The following is a 17280-nucleotide window of genomic DNA, read 5'->3' on the forward strand; positions in this document are numbered from 1 at the left end:
CTTTAATTAGAAAAAACTGACCCGACTAGTATAAAAATGCCTTTATACTTACCCAACATCATATTTAACTTAATATTTTAACACTATATATTTTAACACTACTATTATGTGTTCTACTTGAAAACACGTGTGACATAATATCACTGTGTTTCAAATCCGGCAGTAGAATATGTTTGAATCACTCACGAAAGTTGGCATTGTATTCACGTCGACTACATTTCCCACTATCACTTGCGGTCGTGTCGCTATGTGAGCTGTTTTCGCTCTCTGAGCACTTCTTTACCTTTAACTGACTTAGATTGTGTTTTGGAGTGATGCCGCGCGGCATCGCTTGGCTCAAAATGAGTTTTATACTTTGTTAATTATTGCTTTTGTCAACATTACAAGGCGCCGGTTCAGATGAAATGGAGATAACGCGTAGCAGACCGTCTTTGTATGGAGACATAGGTAAGTGGCTTAAATGCTCCGTGACTAATTGCAGCGCGAAATAACGATTTATGACAGCTTTAGTGCGATAATAGTGAGGTGGTTTTGTCTAGCTAATAATATTTCTATGTCTCAAATGCATAGTTAGAGTAATGCTAGCATGCTAGCAAGCGAACCAATCATTAAGCTTGTTAAGGCTGAAAAGTATGCTGCAGCTAGCGTCTTGATCTTGTTAAAGTATGCTCTTTGGCGGGGGCTGAGCTTGTGACGTGCAATTCTTTATCAAAACAGTAGGGGGCGTGTTTTCCCAGAGAGTCACCAACCATAACTCTTGTTGACGAGCGATTTGGCCTCCTGTGCATTAGTATTGAACAATGTCAGGAAGCTCGGTGGATTGGTTCACACCATTACACCAGTTTTAAAGTCGCTACATTGGCTCCCCGTCCGCTTCAGGATCCATTTTAAGATTCTCTTACTGGTTTTTAAATGTCTCAACGGCCTTGCCCCTTCTTATTTATCTGATCTGCATTTACCATATCAACCCCCGCGGACCCTGCGGTCCTCTGGCACTGGCCTTTTAACTACACCAAAACCCAGAACGAAAACCCACGGTGAGGCAGAATTTAGCCACTATGGCCCCCACCTGTGGAACAGCCTGCCAGAGAGCCTCAGGACTGCGGAGACTGTTGATATTTTTTAAAAAAGATTGAAGACACACCTTTTTAATCAGGCTTTTAACTAATATTTTTAAACTGTTTTTATCTTTTTAGTCCTATTTTATGGTCTTAGTCTTTAGCTTTTAACTCCAGTGTTTCCGCAGGGTGGGGGTCCTCCACACTGGGGGCTGTGTCGGGTCTGCTGAGGGGGCACCATCCTTGGGTCCCTTCGACCCAGCTGGCTGGGGGTTCCTCCCTTTAATGTGGGGGTCCGCCCGTCTGCACGGCCTGCGGCTCCTCCCAGTGTGGACGGCCCCAAAGGTGGCGTTTCCTTGATCCTCAGTGCCATGCCATGTCTCCCTACTGTGTGTGATTGTGTGTGTGTGTGTGTGTGTGTGTCTAGTATGGAGGGTGGGAAGGAGGGGCTTTCTTTTGTTTCCTTTGTTTTTCCTTTTAATTGTGGTAATTGTTTTTAATTCTGTAAAGCACTTTGTGTTGCATGTCTTTGCAGGAAAAGTGCTATACAAATAAAGTTGATTTGATTTTGACAACCAAGTGTGAAGTGCCTGGGATGAGAATCAGCACCTCCAAATATGAGTCCATGGTTCTCGCCTGGAAAAGGGTGGGGTGTCATCTCCAGGTCGGGGATGAGACTCTTCCCCGAGTATCTGGGGGTCATGTTCACGACTGAGGGAAAGATAGAATACGAGATCGACAAGCAGATTGGTGTCTCCTGTGTACTTAATGGTTTGGGCCATGGGGTCAAATTTCTGTATGTTTTAATGACTAAATAGTCTTGCATATTTGTAGCTCATGGTCTTGGGTTCTGGACGGACCGGACTGCGGTCCATGAAGCGGCCGCGCAAGGAAGGGCGGTCCAGCTGCAGCAGCTCATTGAAAATGGTGCGACTGTGAACATGGTGGCAGTCGACTCCATCACACCGTTACACGAAGCGTGCATACAGGGCCACACCCAGTGCGTCAGATTACTGCTGGGTGCCGGGGCACAGGTAAGACTCTTGACGTGGGGTAACCTTATTTGTCATGCTCTTATTATATGCTCTGTGCTCCCGATAGGTGGATGCTCGTAACATAGACGGAAGCACGCCGCTGTGTGATGCCTGTGCTGCAGGCAGTTTGGAGTGTGTCAAGCTGCTGCTAGAGTACGGAGCAACTGTCAATCCCCCGCTGTTTACCTTCTCACCGCTTCATGAGGCATGCATGGGAGGTGGGTCTTATATATACTGCTGTGAAAAAGACACAGGGCCATGTAGGATCTCATTACATTGTGCACTTAATGTGTACCTAATATTTTGGCTTGTATGTGTCCGCAGGCAATTCCGATTGTGTCCAGCTAATGATCGACCAAGGAGCCTACATGGAGGCTCATGACTGCCATTACGGCACGCCACTCCATGTCGCCTGTGCCAGGCAACATTACGCCTGCGCTAAAGTTCTTCTCAATTCTGGCAAGTGGTTATTTTAGCCATATTGTCATTGTGTCATGTGGGGCGGCACGGTGGTAGAGTGGTTAGCATGCAGACCTCACAGCTAGGAGGACCAGGGTTCGATTCCACCCTCGAGTTTGCATGTTCTCCCCGTGCATGCATGGGTTTTCTCCGGATACTCCGGTTTCCTCCCACATTCCAAAAACATGCTAGGTTAATTGGCGACTCCAAATTGTCCATAGGTATGAATGTGAGTGTGAATGGTTGTTTGTCTATATGTGCCCTGTGATTGGCTGGCGACCAGTCCAGGGTGTACCCCGCCTTTCGCCCGAAGACAGCTGGGATAGGCTCCAGCACCCCCGCGACCCTCATGAGGAAAAAGCGGTAGAAAATGAATGAATGAATGTCATTTCTGTGCATGTTGTCCACATGCCATTTTCACAGGAAGTACGAAATCTATACATACTACTGGAATAGGTGCAGATTCTGGAAGATCTCAGGGCTGAAAAATGAGCATATCTTTAAACATTTGATCAGTTGATGAACTGCCTATTTTGGTTTAATGGTGGTTGTTTTTTTGGATTGCCGCCATTTCTTCTTTTTGTATTTTGATGCTCTGCTTGAACCTTAAGCTCCAACAATCCAAAATGCTAATTATTGGAATTTTTTAACTTTAAATCATCTCACATCTTAAGAGGAAATAACAGCTTTTCTTCAATTATCACCCGGTTCCAATTAAACCCCTTCGTCTTTGGGATTTATCAACATTTTGGATTTACCGAGAGCACTGTTGAAAGGAATAATCAATAATACATGTGCATTGACATCTATGTAAAGCTGCTATGATGATTTTTATTGAACTTAAGATTTCCTCTGTCCTCTACCAAGGTGCAAACGTGAATGCCGCCAAGCTGCATGAGACAGCCCTCCATCATGCGACCAAAGCAAGGAACGTCCATTTGATTGAGCTGCTTGTGGAGTTTGGCGCCAACTTGTACGCCAGAGACAACCTGAACAAGAAGCCCATCCAGTACACCAGTTTAGGATCGCCTTCCTACCTTTGCTGTCAGTTTTATGAAAGTAAGTTTACATCACGGGGGAGTCCAACCTTTCCCACTGGAGGCGACGTTTACAAAAATGTAAGGGTGTGGGGACACTTTAGATGCTCAAATCAATCAAAATCTAACTAAAGGGACTAGGACATGATCCCCTAAACCAGCTCAGTAGCCATCAATGTTTTTGGGCAATGGCACCAAGAACGAGTATTGCATGAAGGGGACAAACATGATGTCTAATGGGGAGTACGCAGGTTTTTGAATGGCATAGATTGCTAATTGTGTTCACCTGCCGAACAGCCACAAACCTGACATACAGTGAAAACAGGAACCAGGGAATCACCAAAATAAGAGCATGTCAACATTCATTCATTCATTCATTCATTTTCTACTGCTTATCCTCACGAGGGTTGTGGGGGGTGCTGGAGCCTATCCCAACTGTCTGGGATTGGACTGGTCGCCAGCCAATCACATGGCACATATAGACAAACAACCATTCACACTCACATTCATACCTATGGACAATTTGGAGTCGCCAATTAACCTAGCATGTTTTTGGAATGTGGGAGGAAAATGGAGTACCCGGAGAAAACCCACGCATGCACGGGGAGAACACGCAAACTCCACACAGAGATGGGTGGAATTGAACTCGGGTCTCCTAGCTATGAGGCCTGCGCGCTAACCACACCACCACTGTGCAGCCCACTATAGAACAATAAATGAGTAAATAGAACTAGGATTTAGGACATACGAACACATAGAACTAGAATAAATAGAACCTGAACACATAGCACAGAATACGGAAAGAGACCTATCCAACTAGAACACATCCACCTAGAACTTACCAAATAGAATGTGGACACGTAGAACCTATACGTAGATACAGAACTAGAACTGTGTATGCATTGAACCCTGGTCTCTTAGCTGTGAGGTCTGTGCGCTAACCACTCGACCGCCATGCAGCCCAGCATGTCAACATATAAACCTTAATAGTTAGTATATGAGATGATAGATTGAAGGTATTGATTGTGGTTGTTTCCTCTTCCTCAGACACACCCCTCAGTCTCCAGCAGATTAGCCGGCTGGCTTTGAGGAGGATCCTGGGCGTGAGGGCGCTGGATGTTTTCTCCAAGTTAGGTCTGCCCAATCTCATCATTAGTTTTCTATCATACATGCCGCCTCCCGTTTTTGAAATGTAATCAATTGGTCTGAGAGGTGACGATGGCAACACGTTTAGTGTATGACTACTGTATATACAGTATGCTTGATTGTACATTTGTAAATTCTCTATGTAACTTGTGTAAATAAACAGACCTTCTACAGGATGGTTATTATAAAGATTTACTTATTTGTGTCCTAAACTGCATAAATGGAAAGAAATACAATTACTGCCAATCTCTGCTTTATAAAGGGCAACAATTCTCTAAAGCAGTGGTCACCAACCTTTTGGAGGCCAAGATCCCTGGTCTCGTGGGTGAACCTGTGCAAGAACTACCTCTGCACTCTCCACCCAGTACACAAGCTAGTAACCAAGCATTTTGGCTTTACAGTGTGTAACAAAAACTGCATTTTCACGATGGATGGATGGACGGACGGACAGAAATTGCCAACAAAATGTTGTTGCCTGGCTCCTGTATAATAATAAATAATAATAATGTGGAGAATAAATAGCTTTACAGTGTGTAACAAAAACTGCATTTTCACGATGGATGATGGATGGATGGATGGACGGACGGATAGAAATTGCCAACAAAATGTTGTTGCCTGGCTCCCGTATAATAATAAATAATAATGTGGAGAATAAATAGATGACATCAACTATGAACAACAATGTACAGCATAAACAGTAAATTGCACAAATAATGTTGAATAAATAATAATAATAATAATAACTATTATATGAGTGTTATTTTAGCCTTTGTTTTGCTAACGTAGATCATTAGTACATCACTCAAAGCAGCGCCTGTCTTTTTTTCTTCTGTAGGAAAATAATCATTGTTTGTTGGCAGCCATGTTTGTTTCCAACCACTGTTTATTAGCATTCAGAGGCTGCGTTCACATTTGTAGCATTATGCCTTCAGGCCCATGCCAGGTAACTGTCGTGAAATGTTTTCCTCAAGTTGGACCTCAGAATCTTCACTAAACTTGCAAGGTTGTCTATGTCCTCTTGAGGCCTCTGTTGAGGCAAATGTTGCTTGTTATTATTAACTCACTATCTAGATTCTTGGAAGAGCACACAGTCCAATGTCTCCTCTTACCTTTGTCAGCGATTGTATCAGCCGCTGCAACACCGCATCTTCTCTGTGTGGACATAGGCGGGTGACTGTGCTCACACAGGTCAACAGACAATAAACAGTGTGTCTCTGTGACTGAAAAGATATGAATACAAACAGAAATGTGCGATAATAATGTGCAATAATCAAACTCTTCATTGACTCAACTTGCGATGTCCCATATTATCGGTCATCTCTTGTCACAACATTAATACAAAAATTCTACAGATCTTTCTTTACCTTCTTGAGGACACCAAAAGGCTTGTTGTTGTTGTTTCCTGCACAACAAAGCTTTGCTATATCATCAGCACTAAGAACAGGCTCCTGTGTAAACATTGAAGCAGCATTGGTTAGGCTAACATGTAAACATTGCCATGACGGCGTCCATTGACCTTTAGCTTCTCCAGCCAGGACCACAGCAGACACGTGAGAACATGAGGATCTGATTCAGTCACCATGAGAGCCCAGCCACATTCACTACTGTTCAGCTCCTCCTATTGGGAACAAAATATCTTAAATATGACACAGAAGGTTCGAGTATCTATTAGACGAGTTGCACCTGAAGCAGAGATGATCGCTGCAGGACCGCTTCTCCCGGTGGACCTTGGTGGGCCATTGCCTTGGCGATGACACGAGCCACAGAGATTGAGCCCGCATCATGTGACGTCCTGCACAGCTGTTAAAGAATCCTGTTTTAGGGCATTGTTTAGAGGCCTGTCACGATAATTGATAAATCAATTAACTGAATTATTAAAAACAAAAAAAGGTGCTAATTTTGCCGGTCTCGATAAATTGTTTGTTTTCCTCGTCTCTCAACAAAACAAAACATGCAGGTATCCTTTACCTCAATGTTGGAGCTGTGCTTGGATAGAGCTTTTTTAACTGTGCACTTTGACCTCTTGGCAGAGTGGCTGCTTGGTTGCATATTGCATGGATAAGGTTGGTCCTTGTTGATCAGATCTGGTGAAAGTGGGGCAGTCTTGGAGATAAATGGCCTCAGATCAGGTCCTATCACATCTTGTTCACACGACAGACCCTCTTTCCCAAATATAGGAGCACTGTATGGACTCATCTCCAGATCCTGAGGGACAAAATACAACGAAAAAACACTAAAAACAAAAAGTAAAAACAATCTTAATTTAGCTATAGCATTGTAACATTCTAGCCAATGTATCATTTACTGGGAATTTGGGAATGCAGTTCAAGCCCCGGCCAGCAGTGGTGCAAACAGTGGGTATGTACGAGTATGTGTGGGTATGTATTTAACAACTGTTTGCAAATCCCATCCATTTTTTATGCTGGAGCCTATCCCAGCTGCAGTACAGCGGTACAGAAAATGGATGGATGGTCTAGAATGTAGCTACGTTATGTCAATGGGTGCTGTAATATGTAATAAGTCTTATATTTAATAAGTCCAATATAAATAAGTAAAAAAAAGATTTATGCAAATAGGCTCCAGCATACCCCCGTGACTATAGTGAGGACAAGCGGCATTGAAAATGGACGGAAGGATGGGGGTTGCGTTAGACTAGTGTCCTATTTTTTTATCTGCATCAAGTTCCACTTCCAGACCAAGGTTCAATTCCACCCTTGGCCATCTCTGTGTGGAGTTTGCATGTTCTCCCCGTGCATGCGTGGGTTTTCTCCTCCCACATTCCAAAAACATGCTAGGTTAATTGGCGACTCCAAATTGTCCATAGGTATGAATGTGAGTGTGAATGGTTGTTTGTCTATATGTGCCCTGTGATTGGCTGGCGACCAGTCCAGGGTGTACCCTGCCTCTTGCCCGAAGACAGCTGGGATAGGCTCCAGCACCCCCGCAACCCTTGTGAGGATAAGCGGTAGAAAATGAATTCCACTTCCTCTATGGTTGTCATCACATTTTCATTTCACAGTGACTCTCCTGTGATGGCATTTGGAATCAAGCACCAAAAAGGACCCATTTGTGGAGTTAATCTTTATATGCTCACTAAACCGTGGTCACGACTGATGAAAGTCCTCAGTTAGTAGATTTTTGTATGCATTTACCGTCATCTTGCTAAGGTCAGAGTCACTGTAGCATCGTTTGTCCAGCAGCAGACCTCTCTTCCTCTCCAAGAATCCCAACGGCTCATCCCAGGAGGACACTGAGCCCGAGTCCCCCCCCTGTGGCATCTGGTGATGTTCCTTCAGCAAGGGCAAGTACTGTTTGGACACAAGTGTTTCCCTCACGGTCCTGCTCAAGATCCTCAGGGCTGACCTCTTCTCCAATTCAGCATTGATAACTGGAGCTGCGGGGAGACCCAGAGCCATGCAGAAGAGACGCATGCACAGCAGGTATACCACCTAATAACAAGAGGATAGGTGAGTGACATTCAGTGGCACAGACGATAAATGGAAGTCCTGACCTTGGGTGTGTATCTGAGGGTGCGTGCCTCCTGGCCATGTAGCAGTAGAGCCTGGCGGTTGAGATGGTGCTGTAAGGTCACAGGGGCTCCATGTCTCAAGGTGAGGTCTGGGTACTGGACTAGTTGTGTACCGAGTAGACGAGCAAAGTCAAACACTTGACTGATTTGGGCTCGCGTTTGGATGGAGCGCGGCCTCTTGATGCGGACATATTGAACGGCCTCGCTGGGACTGAGCCGCACCGTGTAGATTAAGTAGCAGGCTATTAGGACACCTGTGGGGCAAAGATGTGTATTTATTATGTATCAATACCACACAATGCAACACTAGCGATGCAGTCTGAACCCCGAACCTGTTCTGCCGAGGCCTGCGTGGCAATGCACAGCGACTCTTCCCTCCCCCACAGCAAAGGCCAACACTTTCACTCCATCTATTATGCCAACGAGGGACGACACACCGAAATCTGGCATCCCAAAGTTGTAGAAGTAAACTGGAAATGTTCACACAAAGAACATGAAATCATGAAATCATTCATTTTCTACCGCTTTTTCCTCACGAGGGTCGCGGCGGGTGCTGGAGCCTATCTTCGGGCGAGAGGCGGGGTACACCCTGGACTGGTCGCCAGCCAATCACAGGGCACATATAGACAAACAACCATTCACACTCACATTCATACCTATGGACAATTTGGAGTGGCCAATGGAGTGGGTTTTCTCTGGGTATTCCGGTTTCCTCCCACATTCCAAAAACATGCTAGGTTAATTGGCGACTCCAAATTGTCCATAGGTATGAATGTGAGTGTGAATGGTTGTTTGTCTATATGTGCCCTGTGATTGGCTGGCGACCAGTCCAGGGTGTACCCCGCCTCTCGCCTGAAGACAGCTGGGATAGGCTCCAGCACCGCCGCGACCCTTGTGAGGAAAAGCGGTAGAAAATGAATGAATGAATGAATATTTTCATATGGCATATAAATCCTATTTACAACCTTTTAATAATGTTTTTTGACATATTTGAGTCCATATAAGGAAGTCAGAGGAAGTACATACAATTTTTTTAATTATCTATTTTCTGTACTGCTTATCCTCACTTGGGTCATGGGTATGCTGGAGCCTATCCCAGCTGTCTTTGGGCGAGAGGTGGCGTTTACTCTGGTTGAAATATAATATGAATACCACAAAAATAAAAATAAAAATAAAAATAAAAATAAAAATAAAAATAAAAATAAAAATAAAAATAAAAATAAAAATAAAAATAAAAATAAAAATAAAAATAAAAATAAAAATAAAAATAAAAATAAAAATAAAAATAAAAATAAAAATAAAAATAAAAATAAAAATAAAAATAAAAATAAAAATAAAAATAAAAAGTTAACTAATCATGATTAATCATCATTTGCAGATGGAGGGCCACTTGGATAAAGCTGAGTGAAATGTTCAGTGGGTGAATGTTCTGGTAGAACGTCTGTTTTGGTACATCAAATGTCTCACTGTCATTCTCCATGAAGATCTGAGGCGAATATGTGAAGCCACTTTGAGAGTCCAAGGGGGGTCCACAGTGAGCATGCTCGCCTGGTACTTGCATGTTTATGATGGATCTTATATTCAATCTGGAGAAAGAAGAAAACATGTGTACTGTCGGCATACTTGACATAAATAAATATTCAAGGAACCATACCTTTGAAATTGTTCTATAATGTTGAACTTCTCGATCAAGCCTTTGGACGGTCGTGCCATGGCGATGATATCATCAGTCACCCTGAGATTTATCGGTACAAGTAGTTCACTTGATGCGTGACAGCATTGCCAAAACTACAAATAGTCTTACCAAGAGGAGAAAACACCTCGAATGACCTGCTGGTTTGCTTTCCAACATTGTGGTCCTTCATAACGACAGTCTACTCCCCCGCAGGCCAGCAAACACAGCAGTTTGGGCGGGATGGCTTTGACCAGGTTCTCCCTGGCTTGGGAATAAGCGGGCCTCGGAATGGGGACATGCTGGGTCAAGTTCTGCATCCTGCATCAGGAAAATATCAAGCAACATCAGCCGGTTCTCCCGTCTAAATGTGAATTTGACTAGTTTTGACATAACCATATTGTTTAAGTCAGTCAAATAAACTCAACACTTACCTTTCTCATTAATTTGCCAAAATATCTTACAATTCCCATGAATTGCATATAGTCAAATCCAAGATGGTGGAAAAAAAAAGCAAAGAAAAGTGATGTGTAGTACATGTGTTCAATGATGATCGATGGACAGTGAAGTGTATACACACACGAGGGGTGACCCAGCTTCGCTAAGCCTGATTAGCTGTCATAAATGCATTAGACCAATTAAATAGGGCTTATACCTCCTCTTGTGTATCCATGGCCTAATTATCAGGACACTTCATTCGGTAAACATTCTTTTTTAGTTTGATGTTGTTTTTAAAAAAATATTTTATCTACCAACATGAGACAATCAATGTATGATTTCCTTATATAGGCTCAAGTCATGTAAAAAAACATTTAGAAGGTTGTAAATAATAACTAGCGACTGATGGCGTAAGGAACAAGGTTTCCTTATATGGACATGCACTCTAGGCCAATCATATCCAATTTACATGCTTAACAATAAATAGATGCACAAAAAATGTATCCAATACCCTTGCCTCAAAATAAAAATCATGTAAAAAAAAAAAAATTTGCCTGAAATTTTGAATGGGCCTGCTATCAGTCGCTAACATCTGATCCATAACACCCCAAATGTCAGTGCTAACAATGTTGATAGCCAGAATGCTAACAGCTAGCAAGAGTCACAAGGAATTATCAATGAAGTTTGTGGTACTATAACAACACTAATAAATGATTACATTACAATTTGAACTATTCAAGCTGTTGAGCCACCCTCGGCTGCAACAACTGCAATCAAGTGTTTGCAATAACTTGCGATTCATTTCTTACAGCGCAGTGACGGAATTTTGGCATCTTTACAGAATTGTTGTAATTCAGCCACACTGGAGGTTTTTTTTTTTTACAGCATAGGCCACTCCAAAGTCTTTGTTTTGTTTTTCTTCAGCCATTCTGAGGTGGACTTGCTGGTGTGTTTTGGATCATTGTCCTGCTGCACAACCCAAGATTATTTCAGCTTGAGGTCATAAACAGATGTCCTTACACTCTCCTTCTGGATTCTTTGGTAGACAGCAATGTGTTACACGTGGAACACACATGCAACAATGGCTAGGCATTGTCGTGATATGAACAGAGAGGAAATGACAGAATAACTGAGTTCTGACTTTTTGGTTAGCAACGGTTTTGTGGTGCAAATGTGTTTAGAGAAGCCAAACTAAGTGACTCCAGCAACTAATAGCAACTATGTTCCTCCTCACCGAAATACGCCCCAAACTATCTGGGATCTATCATCTCTATTCAGTGTCTTAGATTGTACATACTGAGATAAAATACCCTAACATAAAACAATTTAAAAAACTATACTGCAGGTAAATGAAATATTTTTCCATCTTTATTGTCAATGTTTTTGAAAAGCACATTTATATCAATGACTAACTTTCCAGGTCTGCAAGCACGATGGAATGTAAATCCCCAAGAATGTAGTTTTTTCAAGACTGTAGACAGTAATTAAGTAAAGTATTTGCTATCAAACTCCTCCATATAAGACAAAACCCCCAAATGCTACTTCACTATGCCATGTTAGGATGTTCCTTCTGTTAACAATTGTTTGTTAGACTAGACAAACATGAATGTCAGTTTTTTTTAGGTCAAACTAACTTGCTACAACAGATTTAGTCAGGCTTGTATAAGAGAAGAGTGGGGGGCCAGAAGGCACAATGTTTCTTTTTGGATCCAACCACTATGGTTCAAGAACACGTCACACAGTCAAATCACTAAAGTATTGGTCCACACTTCAGTCGATCACAACTTCACAGAAAGAACCAAAGTGGAACAACTCAACTGGTCAAGAATACAAATTGCATTGCTGGTCATACAATGGATTGCAAGGTACTATTCGTTGCCAGTTTAAAAAGATGGTAATAATGGAATACGCTTCAAAACACAAGTTGGAGATATAGCAATACCCCCCGCCCCCATCCCTCAGTCCCACCCACCCCAATCAAAAAACACCATTATACTGGTCTCCTGCACTGTCTGCAGCTAGAAGACCTAATGTTTCCTGATTGAATGTCCGTGAAAAGGTCACCCTCTCTTCCATCCAGTCAGTCTACTTGCAGAGCTCTGTGGAAAGCCAGTCCAGTCCTTCATAGAGCCCGGTGCCCTGGGTGGCGCAGGTTGACTCAACGTGCCACTGTGGGGATGCAAATAGGAAATCAAAAGAAGGATGGATACACCTTGTTGCTGCATTGGGAGTCTTGGGTGACTTACCTTTTTGTTGCGAAGATCGTGGAGATTCAGTTCGTTTGTGACCTCGCTGACTGACAGGGCGTTGGGAAGGTCCTGTTTGTTGGCAAACACCAGCAAGATGGCGTCTTTCAGTTCTTGCTCCTGTAACTGCAAGCACAGGCACAGGAAATGACACCGACCGTCACACCAGACGTCGCTGAGCATCTAATAGTGACTGGCGAATGTCATGGTGCTGTCTGAAGGTGTGCTCTGAGTGTAGTCGAGTAAAACCATTCCCATCATTTTTCAGGATCTGTGGGAAAACTGACTCTAGTGTTACAATACTCATAGAGTTACTCTAGAGCAGGGGTCTCAAACTCGCGGCCCGCGAGACACTAGTTTGAGGCCCCCACCTTGATACCAAAGTTTAATGTTGAAATGACAGCTTAAAGCTGTGTGCACACCGGACACAATTAACATGATTTTGCCCCGCCCATACTGTTACCCTACCCTGTTACCCCGCCCTGTTTTGCTTTGGATTAGCAATGAAGCTAAAGGCTTATGACGCTGGGTACAAATAAATGCAGGAAATGATTTGGAATAAAAGGGAAAATACACGTCAAGATAAAGCATCTCATCAAACATGTTGTTAAAGTCACGACGCTGCTCCCAGATGGAACTGAGTACGATGCTAACTTGCTAATTGGGTAAAATTATTAAGTTTGATTAATGTTCATGTTAAAGGTTAAATAACTGTTAATACTGTACATTTGAATCTGAAAAAAATAATTTCTCTACCAACTGTATGTGGTTGCTTACGTTTTTCCTCTTTGCTGTTTTATTATTATTTTACTTATTTATTACTTACTGATTGATTTATTGTCTTTATTCTTAATTTGTTTATTCATTTTTTTATCTTATTTTGTGTATAGAAAAATAAAAATTAAGATATTTGAGAACAGTGGAATGTTTTATCAGATATTTTGGTGTGGAAAACCGGAACCAAAGTACTGAAAAAGTGTAGGGTATAGCAGAAGCAAAATCATTGAAGATAGTTTTTTTATTGATTTTTTCCCCCAGTTTTTAATAAATGTTTTGGGTTTTTTTTGAAAACCTGATGCGGCCCGGCTTCACCCAGAACCTAGCTCCGGTGGCCCCCAGGTAAATTGAGTTTGAGACCCCTGCTCTAGAGTTTGTTTTACTGTGATTAACTTCTTTTTGGAGAATGTTCATGTTACAAGGATGTTCGGATTTGTTTTTCGGGCTAAAACGCCAAAATAAATGGTCAACATGAAGCCATCATTGAACCTTTTGGAGTAGACACATTTTTGGGCTCGTCTCAAAGCCATCAAGCTAAAAAAGCAACAGGGTCAGAATGTGTCTAAATGGTAGTGACAGAGAAATAAGAGTTGGGATACACTGAAAATAAGTTTGTCTATATTTTTTTCCAGAGACGCACCCTCAAAATACCTATTGTAGTTTGTTGGTACGGACTGGAAAACACAATAAGACCATAGCCTGAGTCCTTTCCAATTTCAAATTTGACAATGATACTACAAAATTGAGTATTTTACACACGTTTTTCTCAAGTTAGGATCAGGCGGTGCGTGCAAAGGTGGGGAATTTGGTAACCTTTTGTCACACTTGGTCAAAGTCTTCACTAATTCCATGCATTCAGATGTCCATGGCATTGTCTTTCAAGAATGGTTGCCATGGTTGTTTGGAAAATAAACTGAAAACTTAAAAGGCACAATGTTTTCCTTTTTCCATTACGCATGACTTACTCTTATGACAAAAGACCAACCATTAACCAGCATATTGGTGTTTTCACCATTTAACTGGCTATTTAATGTGCCCATCATCATGAAGATTCAATGTAAATGGTAACTAATTAATTAGGTTAGATGAGATTTTTAGGTATTTAGGTTAACAATGTTTTATTATTAGGCCGAGTGGTTAGCGCACAGGCCGTTTTATTATTATTATTATTATTCAGATGTACCATCTTTGAGAGCTCATCTGCAGCCTCTGCCACTCTTTCTCTGTCATTGCTGTCCACTACAAAGATGAGGCCCTGCAAGATAAAAGCACATTCACAGTTCAGCATTCACAGCCCCGGCAAATTTACTGATTTTTATTCCCCCCAAAATACAGAGTAATATCTCATAATTTATAAATACTTGGTTTAAAAAAAAGCATTGTATGACAATTCTTATGAAGATTATGATGTTACAAATGGACAATACAAATATGAGGCAAAATTGACTTGTTTGACACCTATAACATGAATTATAGGTGGTTGTACAGAGTAAACAATTGACAGACTTAGTAAATTGATTAAAAAAAGACACGACTACTCAAATGATTGAAACCAGATAAGACCGAAGCGACCACTGGTATGTTTACAACTATGCAACTTGGTTTCCTTGTTGATTCAAAGTTGATCAATCTTGCCTGACAAACCTTTGCTAGAAATACTTTAAGTGTGAAATACAGCTAAACTAAATCTACGGGCGTTGAGTTGATAAAGCGCCGTCTTCAATCTTCTCAGCCTTTTCCAATAGGCTGACTTAAGTCCAAAACAAATGACAACCTGACAGATGTTATGAGACGCAAAGGTGTATGCATCTTACTGGTAAGTTATTTATACAGAATTCTAATAAGGGTGATAAATGTTGTTCTTGTGTGCTGCTTGATTTGTCGTGAACTGCCAGCCAAAACATTGCTTGCACCTGGGCGACAGCGAATTGGGAGTGGCCTTCCCATCAGCTGACTGAAGTCATGACGTGGTTACATAAATATCACAAACTTTCATCTTGGCTGGCTGCGAAAACACACCAAGCAGCACAAATGCATGTTAACAAGTCGGGCGAATGCAAACCAAGGCAAATTTGAGCATAAATTTGGGATGTTAACTGAAAAAAACACACTAACTGGGGCAGGTGTTAACCGAGGTACCACTGTATTTGTTTTAATGTCCTTTATTACATCCTGTTCCTTCGGAATAGTTAATCTCTTCTTGAATTTTAGTAACTCTTAGTTGAAAACATTTCTTTAATTTTCTGAACCTTCCCCTTCTCCCTTGAATGATGCAGTTTGGGTAATAAGCTCTTCAGGAGGCCTCATCTACCAAGTAGAATATGTTACAATATGAGCTTTATCCTTAATGATGGTCCAAGCATATCTAGTGAAAGATGTGCACATAATCATTTCAAAACTTGAAATGCGCAATAGGCTAGCTGCACACGCTTACAGGGATAAAGTGTTTTGAACATGAATGCTATAAAAGACTTGTAAGTGATACAAAACCACGACTATTCATAGGATATGACAACATCACAGCTGTGTGTTACAGTAATAGCTCCAAAGCGCTGTGGTTTCACTTGGGCTTGATAAACCCTCATACCTGTGTGTTCTGGAAATAATGTCTCCACAGGGGTCTGATCTTGTCCTGACCACCCACATCCCACACTGTGAAACTGATATTCTTGTACTCAACGGTCTCCACATTGAAACCTGGAGGAAGGAGCAAAACAGGAATGATGCACTTTAAAAAAATAAAACAGGTAAAACAGGTTGTTCAATGTAATAAGCACCATTAATTATCACTGAGGTGAATACAGTTAACATATCTTACCTATAGTGGGGATGGTAGTTACAATTTCGCCAAGCTTCAGCTTGTATAAGATGGTTGTTTTCCCTGCAGCATCCAGTCCGACTAAGGGAGGAGAGTGTTGATAAATGACAAGTTACAGCTTGCAGGATGACAAGATGTCAGATATTACATAAACACAACAAGACAGCTGGCTTTTTCAGATCAGGGATTTCCAAAGTTTCATACAGTGAGAGTCCGATCAGATAATATGTAATATTAGTTGTGGCTTCATCGAGTCCCTGAAACAAGTTTTTGTTAAGTAGGAAATAAAAATACATTCATTTTGCCTTTGAAAATGATGTTTTTCCTTTATTGTTCCTTCAAATGCAACGCTGCCTCCCACGCACTTGAAAAAAACGAGTTTTAGATCAATTGGGAAATAGCTAAAATGACTCACACTGCATGGGCGTGAGTGCAACATGGCATTACACAACTTTTTACAAATGAGACAGAAGTTTAATATAAGGACTAGACATATTTATGTAAATGAATATCCTTATAGCGTAAAGTTATGCCACTTCCGTGCGGCAGCCGAAAAAAACACGTCACAGCTGCCTTCACGAATAACATATTTGTTTCGAAACACTCAATGAACTTTACTGCCATTTTATCACTTTTACACCACTAAAGTAAGTTCTCATTCGTCGTATTTCAATTTTGCGCCTTTACAATATACTTCTTGCCTAATTTCAACCTTTGAAAACGATGAAGTTAAAGCTCCCTGTGAAGCAAGCTAGCAGTGTGGCTAAGCTAGCCGTCAGCCGAACACTCCTTGTTTTGTTTACTCACCCATTAAAATCCTCATTTGTTTTTTGCCAAAAAGTCGTCCGAAGACTGACGATAAGGTCAGCCCCATGACTGGAGTGTGATGTTTGATTGTTTGGGAAAAGCAAATGAAATCACCCCCCCCCAAAAAAGAGGCACAATTGTTGCTTGACGTTGAGATTGCTTCAAAAGGACTACAGCAGACTGCCACGTCCGGGCCAACGTGGAACACGTGACGTCACCGCTTTGAATGAACTTTATCGACAACAACAAAAGAGCAGAT

General features: G+C 41.7%; 3 protein-coding genes across 3 annotated transcripts; 1 reads left to right on the forward strand and 2 right to left on the reverse strand.

The window, feature by feature from the left end:
- Nucleotides 1-206: 206 nt before the first annotated feature.
- On the forward strand, nt 207-5173 carry asb13b (ankyrin repeat and SOCS box containing 13b). The gene is made up of 6 exons (XM_058075230.1): nt 207-447; nt 1893-2092; nt 2160-2310; nt 2417-2551; nt 3419-3610; nt 4636-5173. The coding sequence occupies exons 1-6, from the start codon at nt 405-407 to the stop codon at nt 4782-4784; spliced, it is 870 nt and encodes a 289-aa protein (XP_057931213.1). The 5' UTR covers nt 207-404; the 3' UTR covers nt 4785-5173.
- zgc:77752 (uncharacterized protein LOC393862 homolog) lies at nt 4273-11581 on the reverse strand. The gene is made up of 13 exons (XM_058075229.1): nt 10370-11581; nt 10068-10256; nt 9918-9998; nt 9731-9849; nt 8596-8733; nt 8246-8517; nt 7887-8183; nt 6703-6939; nt 6418-6534; nt 6251-6352; nt 6099-6182; nt 5844-5954; nt 4273-5761 (listed from the first exon to the last, which is right to left on the reverse strand). Exons 2-13 carry the CDS (start codon nt 10253-10255, stop codon nt 5663-5665), a joined length of 1845 nt encoding a protein of 614 aa, XP_057931212.1. The 5' UTR covers nt 10256; nt 10370-11581; the 3' UTR covers nt 4273-5662.
- Nucleotides 11582-11719: 138 nt separating this feature from the next.
- LOC131130993 (ADP-ribosylation factor 4-like) lies at nt 11720-17225 on the reverse strand. The gene is made up of 6 exons (XM_058075231.1): nt 17022-17225; nt 16215-16295; nt 15984-16093; nt 14580-14651; nt 12620-12745; nt 11720-12542 (listed from the first exon to the last, which is right to left on the reverse strand). Exons 1-6 carry the CDS (start codon nt 17086-17088, stop codon nt 12459-12461), a joined length of 540 nt encoding a protein of 179 aa, XP_057931214.1. The 5' UTR covers nt 17089-17225; the 3' UTR covers nt 11720-12458.
- Between the last annotated feature and the right edge of the window lie 55 nt (nt 17226-17280).

This window comes from Doryrhamphus excisus, chromosome 6 (genome assembly GCF_030265055.1).
Source record: "Doryrhamphus excisus isolate RoL2022-K1 chromosome 6, RoL_Dexc_1.0, whole genome shotgun sequence".
Classification (NCBI taxonomy): Eukaryota; Metazoa; Chordata; class Actinopteri; order Syngnathiformes; family Syngnathidae; genus Doryrhamphus; species Doryrhamphus excisus.